Source organism: Piliocolobus tephrosceles, chromosome 14, assembly GCF_002776525.5.
Source record: "Piliocolobus tephrosceles isolate RC106 chromosome 14, ASM277652v3, whole genome shotgun sequence".
In the NCBI taxonomy this organism is placed as follows: domain Eukaryota; kingdom Metazoa; phylum Chordata; class Mammalia; order Primates; family Cercopithecidae; genus Piliocolobus; species Piliocolobus tephrosceles.
In genome coordinates, this window is record NC_045447.1 from 44,555,577 (window position 1) to 44,572,183 (window position 16,607).

The 16,607-nt window shown below is 49.9% G+C and overlaps 3 protein-coding genes across 6 annotated transcripts; all 3 read left to right on the forward strand.

Moving 5' to 3' along the window:
• The first annotated feature begins 339 nt into the window (after positions 1-339).
• Positions 340-7,835, forward strand: FAM221B (family with sequence similarity 221 member B). The gene is made up of 6 exons (XM_023203202.1): positions 340-937; positions 1,131-1,274; positions 6,301-6,411; positions 6,911-7,108; positions 7,295-7,414; positions 7,798-7,835. The coding sequence occupies exons 1-6, from the start codon at positions 340-342 to the stop codon at positions 7,833-7,835; spliced, it is 1,209 nt and encodes a 402-aa protein (XP_023058970.1).
• A 3,024-nt stretch (positions 7,836-10,859) lies between these two features.
• On the forward strand, positions 10,860-13,387 carry HINT2 (histidine triad nucleotide binding protein 2). The gene is made up of 5 exons (XM_023203203.1): positions 10,860-11,440; positions 12,564-12,704; positions 12,799-12,903; positions 13,009-13,081; positions 13,202-13,387. Exons 1-5 carry the CDS (start codon positions 11,360-11,362, stop codon positions 13,291-13,293), a joined length of 492 nt encoding a protein of 163 aa, XP_023058971.1. The 5' UTR covers positions 10,860-11,359; the 3' UTR covers positions 13,294-13,387.
• A 729-nt stretch (positions 13,388-14,116) lies between these two features.
• Positions 14,117-16,543, forward strand: SPAG8 (sperm associated antigen 8). Of its 4 annotated transcripts, none has more exons than XM_023203217.1 (7): positions 14,117-14,252; positions 14,352-15,201; positions 15,326-15,500; positions 15,701-15,746; positions 15,830-15,944; positions 16,073-16,135; positions 16,250-16,543. In XM_023203217.1, exons 1-7 carry the CDS (start codon positions 14,215-14,217, stop codon positions 16,430-16,432), a joined length of 1,470 nt encoding a protein of 489 aa, XP_023058985.1. In that variant the 5' UTR covers positions 14,117-14,214; the 3' UTR covers positions 16,433-16,543. The 4 variants fall into 4 exon arrangements, with proteins under 4 accessions (XP_023058985.1, XP_023058988.1, XP_023058987.1 ...); XM_023203218.1 differs by having other exon boundaries at positions 14,215-14,252; positions 16,091-16,135; positions 16,250-16,432; XM_023203220.1 differs by lacking the exons at positions 16,073-16,135; positions 16,250-16,543 and having other exon boundaries at positions 15,669-15,746; positions 15,830-15,929.
• The last annotated feature ends 64 nt before the right edge of the window (positions 16,544-16,607 follow it).

Below are 16,607 nucleotides of genomic sequence, written 5' to 3' on the forward strand. Positions count from 1 at the left end.
GCTCTTGGACTGGCCAAGTGGCGGTGTTCAGACTCCCTCCTGGGACATGGTTCTCTGCTACCATCTACTGATGAGATTCTAACTACTTCAGTCTTTCAATCTTTAAGTTCCACCTCCCTAACAAGCCACAGCAGCATGCCATATGAGGTCTGGACACATGGGTGAACCTCCTGGCATCACACTCTAAGACCCAGAGTTCATGTTGTTTCCCTCTTATATCTCAGGTGCACTGAGAATCTTATCCAAATTCCATAATGCACTGCGAACCCCGGGCTGTGCCCTGATTTGCAGGCCCTCTATTTCCAAACTAATGAAGCCTGTACCCTGTTCTACCACTAGATGGAAGCAGATGAGATCACAGAAGAGCCTCATACCACCATGGATGCAGAGGAGCACCCCATTTCAAAGGACCCCTCTGCTGAGGACTTACAGGAGAACCGTATCTCTGAAAGCTTCTTGGAGCCTTCTACCTCTGAGACCCCCTTAGAACCCCATACCTCTGAATCCCCTTTGGTGCCATCCCCTTCCCAGATCCCCTTACAGGCCTATTCCCCTGAAACCCATCAGGAGCCTTCCATCTCTGAGACTCCTTCAGGGACCCCTACCTATGAGGCTTCATTGGATAGTCCCATCTCAGTGGTGCCAGAGAAACACCTTACTCTTCCTCCCCAATCACGAAACTATGTCTCTCTGTCTTCCTCTGATACTTTGAAGGAAGACCTCTCCTCTGAGTTTTCTTCCAATGAGGTCCCATGGACAAGGAGGTCTACCCATCTCTCTGAATCTGAGAGCCTTCCAGAACACTCTCCTTCAGGCCCTTCAGCCCAGGTCCAAATAGACGCATCTGAAAAGCAGGAGGAAGAAGCAGGAGAGGTTGGAAAGGGAGTAGACGCCAGTGACAGCACTGATCACACAGCCCAACTTGGACACCAACTAGGCAAGAAGAAGAAGAAGAAGAAAGGAGTTAGCTGTAATTGCACCTGTCCTCTTCCCTGTCCTGTTCTCACTACTGTTCACTGTTCTTGACTTGCCCCAGGAGGAGGAGACTGGGTTACTCCTGGACATGGCCCCTTCTCTTAGTTTTAGGGCCTTCTCACTTCCCCCTGGTTACTCGTCCCCTCCCATCCTAGGTTACACAGCCCGCCCAGTGGTCCCTGCTAAGCAGACAGAGCTGGTGGAAGTGGCTAAGGCAATGCATAGAGAGGAGTTTGGTGCTCAGGTGAACAATCTTTTCCAGTGGGAGAAGGATGCAGCCCTGAATGCCATCCAGACAGGTAAGCCCATGTGGCCTTACAGAGGCCTGTGACAGGCCCATGGGCATCCTCTAATCCAAAAGATCTGGGAACCTGAACATTCAGCAGATAGCTGCCCCTTTTGGAAATAGCAATACCACCTGTGTGGAAAAGGAGCAGGCAAGTGGGCCAAGGAATACAAGGGTGGATGCAGACAAAAAGTGGGGAGATTCATATAAAGCCCAGGTAGAAACAGGTAACTGAACTAAAATTATTAAAAACAGAAGGGTCACGGGCCCACCGCAGATATAGGGCCTAGAGAGCCTACAGACCCTAAAGCAATGATGGCCCAGGACCCTGGACAGTCCCCAGGAAACTTGCTGTTCTGCTATGACAAAGACCTCAGTCCCTTTGGTGGAACTCCATTAAAAGGCTGACACCCCTGCATGCCAGGCCCATGCTGGGTGCCCAAAAACTTTTGAGTTCTGTTACCAAAGGGGAGAGCTGTGTCCTCTGGCCCTGCTGATTCCAAGCCTCAGCCTACGATTAGTCCTCCTGACAGTCCTGTTAGTGGCATGCTGCGTACAGATGAACTTGTAAAAACATGCCATCCTGTGCATGAGCATGTCTACCTGTGTTATGGAAATTCATATCTGTAGGGATTACCTTCAGTAAGAGGGCCACTCTGACCTGCTATAAGGATTCAGGTCTTTCTAGACTGAATTCAATAGTTATGACATTTATTTCGGTCCTTCATACTTCCTTTCCCTTTATGATGGGAACAGAGCTATGATGACAGGCCTAAAATATAAAGACAACTAGGTAATTCTAAATGCTTATCCCTCCTCCATGAAATTTACTTTCCCCTTTCCCATGCAGGGACCCTCCACCTCCCCGTCCTTGCCCCCCACCCCACCCCGTCCTGCCACCGAGCCAAGAAAGTCATAGTGATCTCATTTGTTTCCCAGTCTCAATTCAGGCATTGAAATAGCTTTGTTTGCTATATTAACATATTCGGTTACTCTTATTTTCTTGCAAATTCTGGCTGGCAAGGTGGCTCACATCTGTAATCCCAAAACTTTGGGAGGCTGAGCCAGGAGGATCACTTAATTGCCCAGGAGTTAGAGACCAGCCAGGATAAGATAGGGAGACCCCATCTCTATAAAAATAAAATAAAACAATCCAGGGATAGTGGTGCACACCTGTAGCCCCAGCTACTTAGTAGGCTGAGGTGGGCGGATTACTTGAGCCCAGGAGGTCAAGGCTGCAGTGAGCCGTGATTGTGCCAGTGTATTCCAGCCTGGGTGACAGAATGTCTCAAAAAAAAAAAAAAAAAAAAAAAAATGCAGGATGTGTTCAGTTCTCTTATTCCCCTTCTTAGAACCTCCTGTCTACTCCCCACTCCTCAAGGCCACTGTATTTCTTTTTCTTCTTCAAATTGAACTTCTTCATCTTCCTGTTAAACAGGAAGTTTTATAAAGAAATTCATGTCATTCAACCCTGAACAATTATATTTGAGGTCCCCTCCTAATAGTGGGGATGTTGAGTTCTGGGTAGTCCATAACAGTGTATGTGATGTGTACAGAAATATCAAGTGTAACCTTTGTTTTTATTCATTCAACAAACATTTATTGAGCACCAACTATGTGCCAGGCATTGAGCTAGCTATGGAAGTGGTAATACTGGTGGGGGTTCAAAGACAAAATACTTGGTACTCTAATGAGTACCAATAAGTACAAGGACAATTATAAGTCACTCTAATAATTCCTACAATCAAGGTTATCCTAGACTGCTGCATGAGCAGGAAAAAAGGGGCATCTTATCTGGAGTGCCTGAGGAACAATAAGCCTTGGAAGGAATGACTTCTCAGCTGATATCTGTAAGATGAGTAAGAAGAGGTGGCCAAGTAAAGAGTGCTGTAAGATGAGACATGATAGGGTAAGGCACAGCAGGAATCTACAGCAATGCACTATGCCTGATGCACAGAGTGGTGGGGAGAAGAGCCAGCTCTGTTCTAGAAGGGCAGAATTCTGTAGGCATTTCTGTGCCAAGCTAAAAGCTAGAATTATATCCTGAGGGCAACTGAGGGTCACTAGAAGGTTTAAAGTAGGACAATAACATGAGCGAATTTCTGTTTCTGAAAGATCACTCTGGCAATAGGATAGACCGGAGAAAGACAAGACTGGAGTTGTGAGGCTAAGAGAGGAGGTATGGAAAGGCAAGTGAATACATTGTGAGGCACTGGTCATAACCAGGTAAGAAGTAGATGGGCTTAGGTGGAGAGAAGTGGACAGGTTCAAAAAATGCTAACAGGCCAAGCATGGTGGCTCGCACCTGTAATCCCAGCACTTTGGGAAGCCAAGGTGGGTGGATCATCTGAGGCCAGGAGTTCGAGACCAGCCTGGACAACATGGTGAAACCCTGTCTCTACTAAAAATACAAAAAATTAGCCAGGTGTGGTGGTGGGCACCTGTAATGCCAGCTACTTGGGACGCTGAGGCAGGAGAATTGCTTGAACCCGGGAGGCGGACATTGCAGTGAGCCGAGGTTGCACCACTGCACTCCAGCCTGGGCAACAGAGCAAGACTCTGTCAAAAAAGAAAGAAAAGAAAAGAGAAAAGAAAAGAAAAGCTAACAAAGTGAAACTGACCATTGGAACACTGGATGTATAGGATAAGAGAGAGGGCAATGCCTGGAATGCCACCTAAGTTTTTGGCATAAGTGGTAGGATGATGGTGCCATTAACTGAATGCCTGGAAAAGGGTAGATGCTTGGTAGACATGTGTTGGATGAACAGAGGACAAAGGATGAGAGCCAGGTTTGGAGGGAATAATTGGGCATAAGACATTTGAAGTGCTTATGAAACATGCTGGCCCAAGAATCTAGTAGACAGCTGGTCATATGGGTCTGAAGCTCAGGAGAAAGGGCTAGGCTGGAGACATTGTTCCTGTAAAGACAGCTGTGTGTTTTATGGAGCCATACTATGCATAAAGAGATGTCATCATGCAAATGTGATTATGTGATTGTGGAACTGGACTGTATTAGACAGAATCAAAATGGCATCCCAAACAATGTCTCCTCCCCTGCCAGGCCTTGTCCACCCACAACAGGAAGGGAGTTTGGAATCAAGACAGAGAATAGAGGGTCCCACTGGAATCCACAGCCACCTTCCAATTGTCCCACTTTAAGAGCACTAACACTTGTAACAGAATCTGAAGTATAGTCGCCAGTCTCCCTGTTCAAACTCCAGTCTTCTTCATCTGAATGCTGGGCACTGATTCCTACACTAGTGCTTGGACTTGACTCCCCCTCCCCGGGCCCTCCAAGCAGGCCTTGATCTATGGGCCTCACCTCCTGTTTTTTTAATGTATCCTGCTACTCCAGACAGAATTCAGAACTCCTCTAGTGGAATCCTGGCTCCCGCCCACCCGCATTGTGACTGCCTATACCCTGCTCTCTCAACAAAGCCTCCCTGGTGTAAGGGGGCAGTGGCACTACAGGCAATCAGCATCAAGACAGAAGCAGCAAAGCCAAAAGGCACGTCTAGACAGGCTTTAGATCCTGACAGACTATGGGTAAGACAAGAAAACTTAATCTGTGGCACGGAATTGTGAATTCTGGCCCTGACCAGAGTCAAAGACCAGATGATGCCACTCTCCTCATTCATGTTACGGAGCCTCGGGGTTATGCCTGAATACTGGCTCTCTCTTCCTCTTGAAGGAATGAGCTCATTTGTTTAATCAGGCAATCTACATTCTCTCAGCAACCATTTTGTGCCAGGCCCTGTACTAGGATTAGAGATATGGGTGAAAAGACAGCTCCCTTGAAGAACTCATGGATTAATAGGAATACAAGGGAATGGCCTATTATAATGCACTGTACTGCGATGGGAGTAGCACAAGGAGCTACGGATGGCAAGAGGAGGAGCCCAGACAGACAGGGGAAGTCAGGGACACCTTTTTGGTGGAGGTGACATTTCAGTTGAGCCTTTAATTGGGACTAAGAATCCTACACCTGGAGGTCCACTCCATGGGGCCTCATACAGGATTCTTGGCTAGAAGTTGGGGTACTCTCGGCTCTCATGGAGAATGAGAAAATCTGAATGGTGAGGAGTACCACCCTCACCTCAAGACTGGTCACAAAGTCAGGGATTCAGACCTTACTGCTGAATACCAGCTCTCAAGGGTTGTGACCTCTTACTGGTGCCTACTCTCAGGGACACTTCTTAGCCTTACTTCCCTTTCCATGCCTCCTTGCTTAGCCTCACAATGTATAATTTTTGGTCTTCACCGCTCATGACTGCTACCTACCCCTTTCTCCTGACCCTTGAAGAACCTTTGGCAGCCCTTCTTAGGTACAAAGAGGACACTGGGACAATAGCACCAGGAACACAGAGGGAGGTATTAAGGTACCTGGAGACTTGAGAGGAAACCCTCCACCTACCTTCCAGCACCAGGGCTATCCAACCTCCTCCTCCTCTTCAGGACCTTCAATAACCATGCTCCTTAGGAGCCAATCCCATTGACGGTACACCTAGCCAATCATCTTCCCTTTCCCTCACCTCAGACACTTCAAGAAAACAAAGCAAAGTTCAATCCCATTGTCTGTACACTTGGCCAATCATCTTCCCTTTCCTTCACCTTAGACACTTCAAGAAAACAAAGCAAAGTTGGGCTTTAGTGGGATCAGGAGAGGAGATGAGAATCCCTGTGGTCACAGAGAACTCAGTGAGATTCATGTTCATCCTCAAACAAAATTTCATCTCTAATCTTCCTGCTCAGAAACTGAAGACTCTCTTGAGTCATCTCTGGCAGGCTGACAGAGATGGAGTGGATCCTGGGTAGAAAGAGAACTGAAGACACTTGTGGGGTAATGAGAAAATCCCAAGGAAAAAGAAAATCTAAGGGGTAGAGGTGAGGACTTTCAGGTGGAGATAAAGATACCTGGGGGTGGGGAGAGGTAAGTTCCCCCCACCCCCTCACCCCCATCAAGGGATAGGTAAGAACACTTTGGGGGAGCTTAGAATTTTTTTGCTTCTCACTTTTCCTTATTAATCCTGCACACCTAGGTCTCTACATTGGCTGGCGCTGCCCCCATTACCTATGGGACTGTTTCCGGATTGGGGATGAGTCCAGATGCTTTTGTGGACACTTGTTGAGAGAGCACCGGATCATCTCAGGTAGGGGAGAACTGACCAGCCCCTCTTGAGCGTGGAGGAATAACTGTACTCTGTCATGTCTTGGGAAGTATGAGAGAGAGCATGTGGCTGGGCACAGTGGCTCACCCCTGTAATCCCAGCACTTTGGGAGGCAGAGGCGGGCAGATCATAAGGTCAGGAGATCAAGACCATCCTGGCTAACATGATGAAACCCCGTCTCTACTAAAAATAATAATAATAATACAAAAAATTAGCCAGGCGTGGTGGCACGCACCTGTAGCCCCAGCTACTTAGGAGGCTGAGGCAGGAGAGTCACTTGAAGCCAGGAGGTGGAAGTTGCAGTGAACTGAGATCATGCCACTGCACTCCAGAGCAAAACTCCGTCTCAAAAAAAAAAAAAAAAAAAAAAAGCATGTTTGAGTGCGTAGGGGGTGGCGGGGATGGAGGATGGGGTTGGCACAAGAAGGCAAAGTCCTTTCAGATACTGGTCTAACCCTACCATCCATCCCCAATCCCACAGACGTATCGGTGCCCTGCAAGGTGAGCCAGTGCCGCTGCCTCATGTTCTGCTTTATCCCATCACGTCCAGAGGAGGTGGGTGAGTTCTGGCTCAAGAGACGGGCCACCTTTGACCCCAAGGCCTGGAGGGCCCAATGTCGCTGCAAACACAGCCACGAAGAACATGCAGCCAGTGGGCCCCATCCCTGCAGGCATCATGGTAACTTCTAGGGCAAGAGGCGTATTGGGAACTGGGTAGGTGGGGATAGGATGCAGTGTGGGGATCATGACGGGAGCGAGTATGAGAGCCTTGGGCATGCGGTCACTGAGGAAGAGATGAGAATGTGATCAGCTCCTGGGGATACCACCATTTCCTAAACGCTTCTTGGTTGCAATTTTGCCCCAGGCTGTTGTTGCGGCTGTTTTGAGTCTAATTTCCTCTGTGCGGCCTGTGACCGGCGCTGGGAGGAACATGAGACTTTCTTTGAGACCCAGAGGACCCGGCGACGAGGAGGGAGACCTCATGGTGAGGCAGAAACCTGGGACAGGGGGCCATTCCAGGGTCTGTAGTCAGAAGGCCAGGCAGGAAGGCACTCCCATCCTCAACTATCCCCTCCAGGACTAGCGCGCTTCCTCAGCCCACCTCCCCACCACCCACCTACCTGCATCCCACATCTGCACTGGTTTTCACCCCCAGGAGCAGACTATGTACCTTTTGCAGAGATGTCTGTGCTCCGAGAAGCCATCCTCAGCAACTCCGACTTCGAGGCCCTGCAGATACAGGGGCCCTCTGGCCTTCCCAGCTCCCACCCTAGTCCCCCGGGACTCCCTGCCTCACACAACCTCCAGCCTGGCCTCCCTTCTGACCCCCATACCTGACCCTTTCACCTCTGCTCTTCCCTCCTCCAGGGACAGACACTGTCAGCAACTGGCACAGGCCTTTGTGAGTCTGGCCCAGATCAGCAATAAAAGAGGAGTCACTGGAACCTGACTTGGCTCCATATGGGGCAGGTAGATCCCAGCCCAGGGAGAGACTGCCTAGTAACTTAGAGTTGACACCTATTAGGCACAGGAGAAAGCCTGGATCTGACCATCTGCCTCCATCATACCCACATTCAAGCTGCCTGCTTGAAGGAAAGTGGCTTCAAGGAAGCCAAAAGGGAGGAAGTTTCAAGAAGGATAGAGTGGGAAGTGATGTTAGATGCAGTTGGGGCACCAATAAGATAAAGACTGAAAAGTATCCATTGGGTTTTGCAGTTAGAAGATCTCTGGAAGCTTCAGAGAGTGCAGTTTCACACTGGTGCAGTGGAGGCAGGAGTCAAACAGCAGTGAGTTTCAAGGAGTCTCGTAAAGAAGCTTAAGTCAGACAATATCCAGAGGGAGTTGTGGAGTCAAGGAAGCACTTTTATAGAAAGGAAAAGGGAAGGAGGCCAGTAGACTAAAGGACCTTGTAGGACTCAGAAGAGAGAGAAGAGATACCTTGTGAGACAAGATCCCAGAGACAGAGGAAAGGGATGAGGTCAAAGTGGAGGTAAAGGGATTTGCTCTGGACGGGAGAAACACCACTTCCTATGACCGAGACGAAGGAAGAAGATGGAGCCTTCCCAGAGTTTCAGGGAACAAGAATCTGTGGAAGTTCCCCTCTGATGGCTTCTATATGCCCTGTGAAGTAGGAGATAAGGCCAATGGCTGGGGGTCCAGGGGGAGAGGGAACAGAGTAGGGAGTAGGAGACAAGAGAAGAAAAGGGAAGGTTTGGGAAGGCTAATGTAGGGAACTGGAGAAAAACCTGATCAGTGGGTAGTTTAGGATTTGGGCATGGTTGGAAGTGAGAACCTAGTTAGAGGAGCAGAGAAGCCAAATATTTAATGGGTTGATGATGTGAGGGTATCAGGGAGGATGATCAGGAAAACTAAGCAAAAGAAGGCGTGAGGATGTGAAGGGAGCATACGGTACCAAAAGGGAAACAAAGTGATGCCAGGAGGCAAATGTCAGATTGAAAACGGGAGCAGTCAAAGGAAGAGAAGTCTCTAATGAGGTACAGTAGCAGACATAGGGGCAGGGGTTGAAGTACAGGAGACAGTGTTCAGAGCCTGCAGAGCATAACACCTTTCAGATGAGGGCAACTGTAGGTGATAAGTGCTTGGAGTAGAGAAGACTGTGGGGCAGGGATCAAAATCAGTGAATGTGGGAAGCGACTAGGAAGTCCATAGGTTCTTATGGGAGTAGGAGATTCTAACACTAATAGGCTTTGTGACCCCATGCAAGTGACTGTCCCTCTTTAGGCTGAGTTTCTGAACCTGTAAAATAGGAATAACCTCTGTGTTGCCTGCTTTCTATGAGAACCAAAGAAATAACTAATTTCAAAGTGCTTTGTATCCACCTATCCTCCAGACTGGCTTCCTTCCTCTTCCTAGATCCCAGATCCACTTATCTCTTGCCCTTCTCCAGGACAATTCTAGGGTCTCCCAGTGTCCCAGAGGCACCACAGAGAACTGCAACCTCTGGGGCCCAGAGAAGAGGCCATTCATTCTACATTTCCTCACAATTAGGGGGGCCATCTGTTCCTCCAAAGGAAGGAATGTAATCTGGACTGCTAGGATCCCTGGGGAAAATCACAGAATCAAATGTCTGCCCTTTGGAGGAGAAAGGACTTTCTAACAATAATATAGCTATACAAAAGAGATTGTACTATCTCTAGAAGAGAGTTTCCCGACAGTAGTTATATGCACCATGATAACCATTCACCTAAAACTAATTCAACTAATAGTCAACAATAGAGTTAGGATTACTCTATTAATACTCTATGATAAACTCATTGAAGGAAATAACAAGCAGCTAATACAAACTATATTTACATAGACTGTACAAATATGAAAAATTGATTACACATGGGTTAGTATCATATGCAATACATAGTATTACATATTGTGAAAAAATGACAGGAAACACCAGATGTTATTCATTCAACAACTACTGAGCACCTATATGTATCAGGCCATGTGTTAAAAAAAAAAAAAAAAAGAGAAAAAGAAAAACCAAAGAAACACAGTGGTAACTTGTTCTATGTGATGTCAGACTAAAACTTACTTAGTGTCTGAGAACATTAGTATTTTGTGACCCCACGTTTCTTATGTCAAAAATATATATTCCAGCAGTGCAAACTTGACTCATTGAAAACGCCAGGCACCGGCCGGGCGCGGTGGCTCACGCCTGTAATCCCAGCACTTTGTGAGACCGAGGCGGGAGGATCACGAGGTCAGGAGATGGAGATCATCCTGGCTAACATGGTGAAACTCCGTCTCTACTAAAAATACAAAAAATTAGCCGGGCGTGTTGGCGGGCTCCAGTAGTCCCAGCTACTGGGGAGGCTGAGGCAGGAGAATGGCGTGAACCCGGAAAGTGGAGCTTGCAGTGGGCCGAAATCGCGCCACTGCACTCCAGCCTGGCGACAGAGCAAGACTCCGTCTCAAAAAAAAAAAAAAAAAAAAAGAAAAAGAAAAAGAAAAGAAAACGCCAGGCACCGAGCTAACTGTATCACACACCTTTTCTGATTAGAAAAGAACAATGAATACATACTCCTTTGCTTATTATAATAGTTGTGCGGCAAGATAGGACACTCCTATCTCCGCCTGCTCAAAAAAAAAAAAAAAAAAACATGCAAAAACCACAGAATTTTTAACCTATGGAGTCAATGCGTTAACAAGAACATAGAATTAAGGAAGAATTTCCCTTAGATAAGTACATTAAAATCTCCAAAGTGCTCAAGGGACTGAAACTGCCCTTGTGGAGAAAATGCTGCGCATCAGCCCCGCCAGTTAAAACAAACAAGCAAAAAACAAAAAAACACACCTCATCCCCGTTCACCTTTAGCCCCATCGGGTGGTTCTTGGAGCCAATAAGCGCCGGATGCCCCCAGAGCCCCGCCCTCCTCCTGGCCGAAGCAGCGAGAGGGTCTAAAATAGCCCTTTCTGCAGCAGGTGACGGAGCCACGCCCCCTTCCTCCCCGCGCACCAATAGGAACCAGACCTTAAGAGGACGAACCAAGAACGAAAAGCCCAACCCACTCGGGAGCCGCAACCTAGAAGCCAGGGTTGTGTATCAAATCCAACTAGGAGAAAATCCCACCTCCAGGCTCCTTAAATCCTTCCAATGGAGTGGAAGTTTCTCTCACAGCGAAACTAGTTAGGGGATCCAATGGGAAAAGAACGTTCACACGGACTAGAAGACGAAGCCAATGGAACGGAAAATTGTCCTCGCGTTGGTAGAAGCAGCCAATGAGATGAAAAGAGCCCGCCTCCAAAGTGGCTGCAGAGCCAATGGGGCGAATCGTGCCCAGGGGCGCGCTCCAATGGGGTAGCAGGGCTCGCCCGGCCGCCGCTACCCCGCTTCCCTGCTCCCGGACTCCCCACCCCCGGCCGGCCGCGGAGCCGAGCGCTGACCCGGGTGAGAGGTTCCCGCGGCTCCGGGAAGATGGCGGCAGTCGTGGTGCTGGCCGCCGGGTTGCGCGCGGCGCGCAGAGCCGTGGCGGCCACGGGGGCGCGCGGGGGGCAGGTGAGAAGTGGCGCGGGAGCGAGTAGGGGGTCCTGCGGGCCCCGAAGCCATCCGGGGCCAGGGCCCCCGAAGGCTCGCAGAGCCGCGCAGAGGTCCTGCCTGTGGCCTCTGCCCCTCCAAGGCACAAGCTCCGGGGCTGTGCGGTGAGGTCGGACTGGTGGCTGCAGAGAACGAGCTAGTGATGATCCCCGCCCTGCGCACGCCTGGTCGCCGAGGTCGGGACAGGGTCACTGCAGCGGCTGCCGCCTCTTTCCACTGCCTGCAGCCCAGCTGGCCCGGTGCCCCCTGCAGGAAATGAGCCTTCTCTTCTTGGAGCCAGTGCTCTGCCCTCGTCAGGCCTCTGGCCTCCTAATGAGCACTAGTGTTAACCTCTCTTCTGCACTTGCCAGAAGCGGCTCGGAGGTCAGAGAATTCATTCCGTCCCATTCTCCCCCAACGTGATGCACTGACGTCAGCCTTCTCTGAAACCCCTGGAAACTGGGACAGCCTTACCCGCAGTCCCCTGGGGCTAGGGAAGCAGAGGTCACTTAGCTGAACTCTTACCTCCACTCATTCAAGGGACAAGAGTTAAAATTCAGAGTCACATGTGACACCCAGATGAGGGGTCAACTAGTGTCAAACAGGGTGATTGCATTAAAACCTAAATAAAACAAGCGACAAGGCTTAAAGATCAGAAAACAAGTAACGGAAATAAGTGGAAATGTACTAAAAAGGTGAGAGTGGAAAGAGATTCAAGCCATCGTAAGAGATTATCGAAACCACCCTTTATTTTAGAAGCTGGGAGAAGGAATTTATCTGAGGTAATTCAGTGGTGTGGTAAGATAGGAACTGAGACCAAAATCCCCAGTATCTCATTCTAGATCCTTTCCCTAAACAGTGCTATATTTCATAGACATGTGAGCAGGAATCAACTGCACTGCTGAATCCTGGATAATAATACTGCCTGTTATCTAACCAGGTCCAGCACCATCTGGCCCTACCCTTTGCTGCTGGTGCTCTGAAATTCAGGGATTTTCCGTCTGGGTGGGAACCACGAATAGGTTCTTAGAAGGACGAAGTTAACAACTACCAGAGCACAGCTTCTGCCAGCTCCCTCCTTTGAATATGGTCGATCCACCTTCAGGTCCGAGGAGCTGCAGGTGTGACTGATGGGAATGAAGTGGCCAAGGCCCAACAGGCAACTCCTGGGGGAGCAGCCCCAACCATCTTCTCCCGGATCCTGGACAGGAGCCTCCCAGCTGACATTCTTTATGAGGACCAGCAGGTGGGGTGCTCTTAGGACCCATCCCCTTAGGAATGTTGTAGATACCATCCACCCTGTTGAAGTAATGTGGCCTCTGGCCTATCACTGCCCCCAGTGTCTTGTGTTCCGTGATGTGGCCCCTCAGGCTCCTGTGCACTTCCTGGTCATTCCTAAGAAGCCCATTCCTCGGATTAGCCAGGCTGAAGAAGAAGACCAGCAGGTGGGAAGAACAGGGCCAGGGTTTGGCTGGGAAGAGCCCTGGACCCAGCTAGAGGTCTTGCTCCCTATGAATGAAACCACCTATGTCCCTCTGCTCTCCCTATAGCTTCTAGGACACCTACTCCTTGTGGCCAAGAAGATAGCAAAGGCCGAGGGCCTGGGAGATGGATACCGACTTGGTGAGTGACTTTTGGCCCTTGGTCCCTCACCTATGAATTCTCATTCCTGCTTCTCAATATGATCTTCATTCTTTGACCTCTGCCATGATCCTGACTCCCTAACCCCAAGCTCAATTTCAGTGATCAACGATGGGAAGCTGGGTGCGCAATCTGTGTATCATCTGCACATTCATGTACTTGGGGGCCGGCAGCTCCAGTGGCCTCCAGGTTGAACCTGCCAACTGACCAAAGGACACCAGACTCTGGATGCTTGGATGGAAAGGGAAAAATTGACCCTGTGATGCTAATAAAACTGTTATCCCTTAATCATGCTCTCCTGTCTTTAATATAAAATGTTATACCACAAAGGGGAAAGAAAACTGATTCAGGGCTATGATGCCCCTTGACTGGTCTGAGTGAAAGACACTGAGGAGGGTCCAACCTGTGGTTAAAGGTTGCCTGCAGATACGTAAGTCTTCTTGACAAGTGGACCACCCTAGGTCAAGCTTCTAGAAAAGTTAACAGTAGGAATGAGCCTAAATGAGTAGGAAGAAACTGAAAGCCATAAGAAACTGAAAGCCCATCCTGGCCCTTCTTCAGAGGTCAAACCAGGTTCTAAGGGGGCTTAGGAGGAGGGTTGTCAATATGAGAATCTTTTATTAGAGGAGGAGTAATCACCCAAACAAAAGCGGCTGCCTTTTCACTATTCCATGTCTCACCATTTTGCTCAAGCTAGTTTGTTTATTTTCAACCTTAACATTTGTTAAAGACCCTACTCACTTTTGAGAATGAACTAAGCAAACTAAAGGGAAGCTACTGTTGCCTCTCTGCAAACACCAAGTAGGCTGTTACCTAATGCCACAGGCCTGTGCCTGTTTACAACATAGCCCCATAAAGCATCACCTTAGAAAACCGCAAAGACTGTTCGGGCGTGGAGGGCGAGGTCTTAAGCCAGCGGAACCCTAAAACCCGATCTGAGGCGGATTGCCGCTGGGACCGGAAAGCGGTCCTCCCTCACAGCACTAGGCTGAAGACTTCCGCCCCGCAGAGGAGTTGCCTCCACCCCCACCTGCAAGTCCACCTAACTCTACTTCTGCGCAGGCTCCAGGAGTTGTTTGCTGTCTCTATGGCAACCCGGTAGCTGGAGTCTGAAGATGGAGACCAACGAGTCTACGGAGGGATCGCGGTCGCGGTGAGAGCCGCAGCTCTGGCTGCAGGCAGAAGGGGACGAGGAAGGTCAGCGGACTTCCTCTGCTGCGCTTTTGACAGCCTTGTGTTTGCTTTCTTTCAGATCTTTAGACATACAGCCCAGCTCCGAAGGACTGGAGCCCACCTCGGAACCGTTTCCTTCTTCAGATGACAGTCCTAGGTCGGCCCTGGCAGCTGCAACCGCAGCAGCTGCAGCGGCTGCATCAGCTGCTGCAGCTACTGCAGCCTTCACCACCACCAAAGCAGCTGCATTATCTACAAAGACCCCAGCTCCCTGCTCTGAGTTCATGGAGCCATCCTCTGACCCCAGCCTTCTTGGGGAGCCCTGTGCGGAACCCAGCTTTACCCACAATAGAGCCCATGGGAGTCTTGGCTTTGAGCCCGTCTATGTTTCCTGTATTGCTCAGGACCCTTGCAGTACAACCGACCATAGTTCTAACTCTGGCGTTGTTCCAGGCTCTAGCTCTGGGCCTGTTCTTGGCTCCAGCTCAGGTGCTGGCCATGGCTCTGGCTCTGGCTCTGGCTCTGGTCCTGATCATGGCTCTGTCCCTGGCTCTGGCTCTGTCCCTGGCTGTGGCTCTGTCCCTGTCTCTGGCTCTGGTCGTGGTCCTGGCTCTGGTCCTGGTCATGGCTCTGGCTCTCATCCTGGTCCTACCTCTGGGCCTGGTCCAGGCACTGGCCCTGACTCTGAGCTCAGCCCCTATATTCCTCCAGGGTTCAGAAACCTGGGGGCAGATCGGGTCCCTAACTATACCTCCTGGAGTCAGCACTGCCCCTGGGAGCCCCAGAAACAACCACCTTGGGAATTTTTGCAAGTCTTAGAACCGGGTGTCCGAGGACTATGGAAACCCCCAGACATTAAAGGGAAGCCTACAATTCACTATGAAACATTGCCACGGGGCCAGTGCCTCCTCTACAACTGGGAGGAAGAGGTATTAAAGTTTTGGCCTGCTCCCTTTTCTTGAAGGCTGCCCTCAGTTTCTTAGGGGAGGCAGTAGTTTACGTAAGGGTGGGTACCAGAAGGGATATTATAGTCATTCAACTTGGGATCCACAGAGAGCCACCAACCACCTGGATCAAGTCCCAAGCATGCAGCATGGCTCTGAGAGTTTTTTCTTCCGACACGGACACCGGGGACTGCTGACTATGCAACTAAAGTCACCCATGCCCCGCAGCACCACCCAGAAAGACTCCTACCAGCCACCAGGAAATGTCTATTGGCCACTTCGAGGTGTGAAATGTGAGAGAGTGTAGGCTAGAACGAGTCCAATAGTCAGAGGGAAAAAGAGGAAGGAATTGCTGGTGGGGCTGTGGATTGTCCAATGGATATAAGGGCAGAACCCCAAGGTCTTTCTTCCTTTTCTCAAGTTAGTTTCTTCTGGGCCTCCTTCTTAACCAGGCCCACCCTGCCCACCCTCCGCCCTCTCACAGGGAAGCGTGAAGCCATGCTGGAGATGCTTCTGCAGCATCAGATCTGGTAAGGGATTGGGTAAAAGGGAAGAGGGAGGGGGAGGAGAAAAATTGGGTGAGAATGGCCTTGACACCTCTCGGGCTACATAGTAAAGAGGTACAGGCAGAACAGGAACCCACAAGGAAGCTCTTTGAGGTCGAGTCTGTGACACACCATGACTACCGAATGGAGCTGGTGCAATCAGGGACTCCTGCCCCAACAAAGGTGAGAACCTACTCCCCACCCCCTGCCACTTGCACAGCTGGGCTCTGACCGGCTGTGGTCAAGTACTGGGCCCAGAGGTTGAGAGAGAGGGCTGAAGGCCAGGAGTTACTCAGTACCCTCCCTCACAGCCTCACGACTACCGCCAGGAGCAGCCTGAGACCTTCTGGATACAGAGGGCACCACAGCTACCGGTGTGTGAGGGTGACTAGGTGTTGGGGGCAGAGTGGGGCAGGAAAGGTAGGGCAGAGTTGTTTTGTTCTGGCTTGGGGAAAGCGAGATCCATCCTCATTCTGGCACTCCTCCAGGGTGTCAGTAACATCAGGACATTGGATACACCTTTCCGGAAGAACTGCAGCTTCTCAACACCAGTACCCTTGTCTCTGGGGCAACTTTTGCCCTATGAACCTGAGAACTACCCCCACCAATTGGGAGAAATCTCTTCCCTTTCCTGTCAGGGAGGAAGGCTGGGTGGTGGAGGGGGTGAATGACTCCTGTCAGGGGTGAGGAGGGAAGTGGGATATGGAATATGGAATCTATTTCTGTCTGCACTAGAGAGGTCAGGAGGAAGTTAATTCTCACTGTACTTGAAGAGGCTTTACATAAAGGGTTCTCTCTCATCCCGAGACTGCTAATTTAGTGATTCTGTGAGTCACTGCGTGCATA

What these genes read in the sequence shown, in the direction of transcription:
- SPAG8 (XM_023203217.1), top strand. Translation starts at nt 14,215, where the DNA reads ATGGAGACCAACGAGTCTACGGAGGGATCGCGGTCGCG. An exon ending in TGTCTATTGGCCACTTCGAG is followed by an intron (nt 15,501 to 15,700) that starts GTGTGAAATGTG and finishes GCCCTCTCACAG; the next exon opens with GGAAGCGTGAAGCCATGCTG. An exon ending in AGAGGGCACCACAGCTACCG is followed by an intron (nt 16,136 to 16,249) that starts GTGTGTGAGGGT and finishes GCACTCCTCCAG; the next exon opens with GGTGTCAGTAACATCAGGAC.
- HINT2 (XM_023203203.1), top strand. Translation starts at nt 11,360, where the DNA reads ATGGCGGCAGTCGTGGTGCTGGCCGCCGGGTTGCGCGCGGCGCGCAGA. An exon ending in CTGAAGAAGAAGACCAGCAG is followed by an intron (nt 12,904 to 13,008) that starts GTGGGAAGAACA and finishes CTCTCCCTATAG; the next exon opens with CTTCTAGGACACCTACTCCT. An exon ending in GGGAGATGGATACCGACTTG is followed by an intron (nt 13,082 to 13,201) that starts GTGAGTGACTTT and finishes GCTCAATTTCAG; the next exon opens with TGATCAACGATGGGAAGCTG.
- FAM221B (XM_023203202.1), top strand. Translation starts at nt 340, where the DNA reads ATGGAAGCAGATGAGATCACAGAAGAGCCTCATACCACCATGGATGCA. An exon ending in CCTGAATGCCATCCAGACAG is followed by an intron (nt 1,275 to 6,300) that starts GTAAGCCCATGT and finishes CTGCACACCTAG; the next exon opens with GTCTCTACATTGGCTGGCGC. An exon ending in CCATCCCTGCAGGCATCATG is followed by an intron (nt 7,109 to 7,294) that starts GTAACTTCTAGG and finishes ATTTTGCCCCAG; the next exon opens with GCTGTTGTTGCGGCTGTTTT.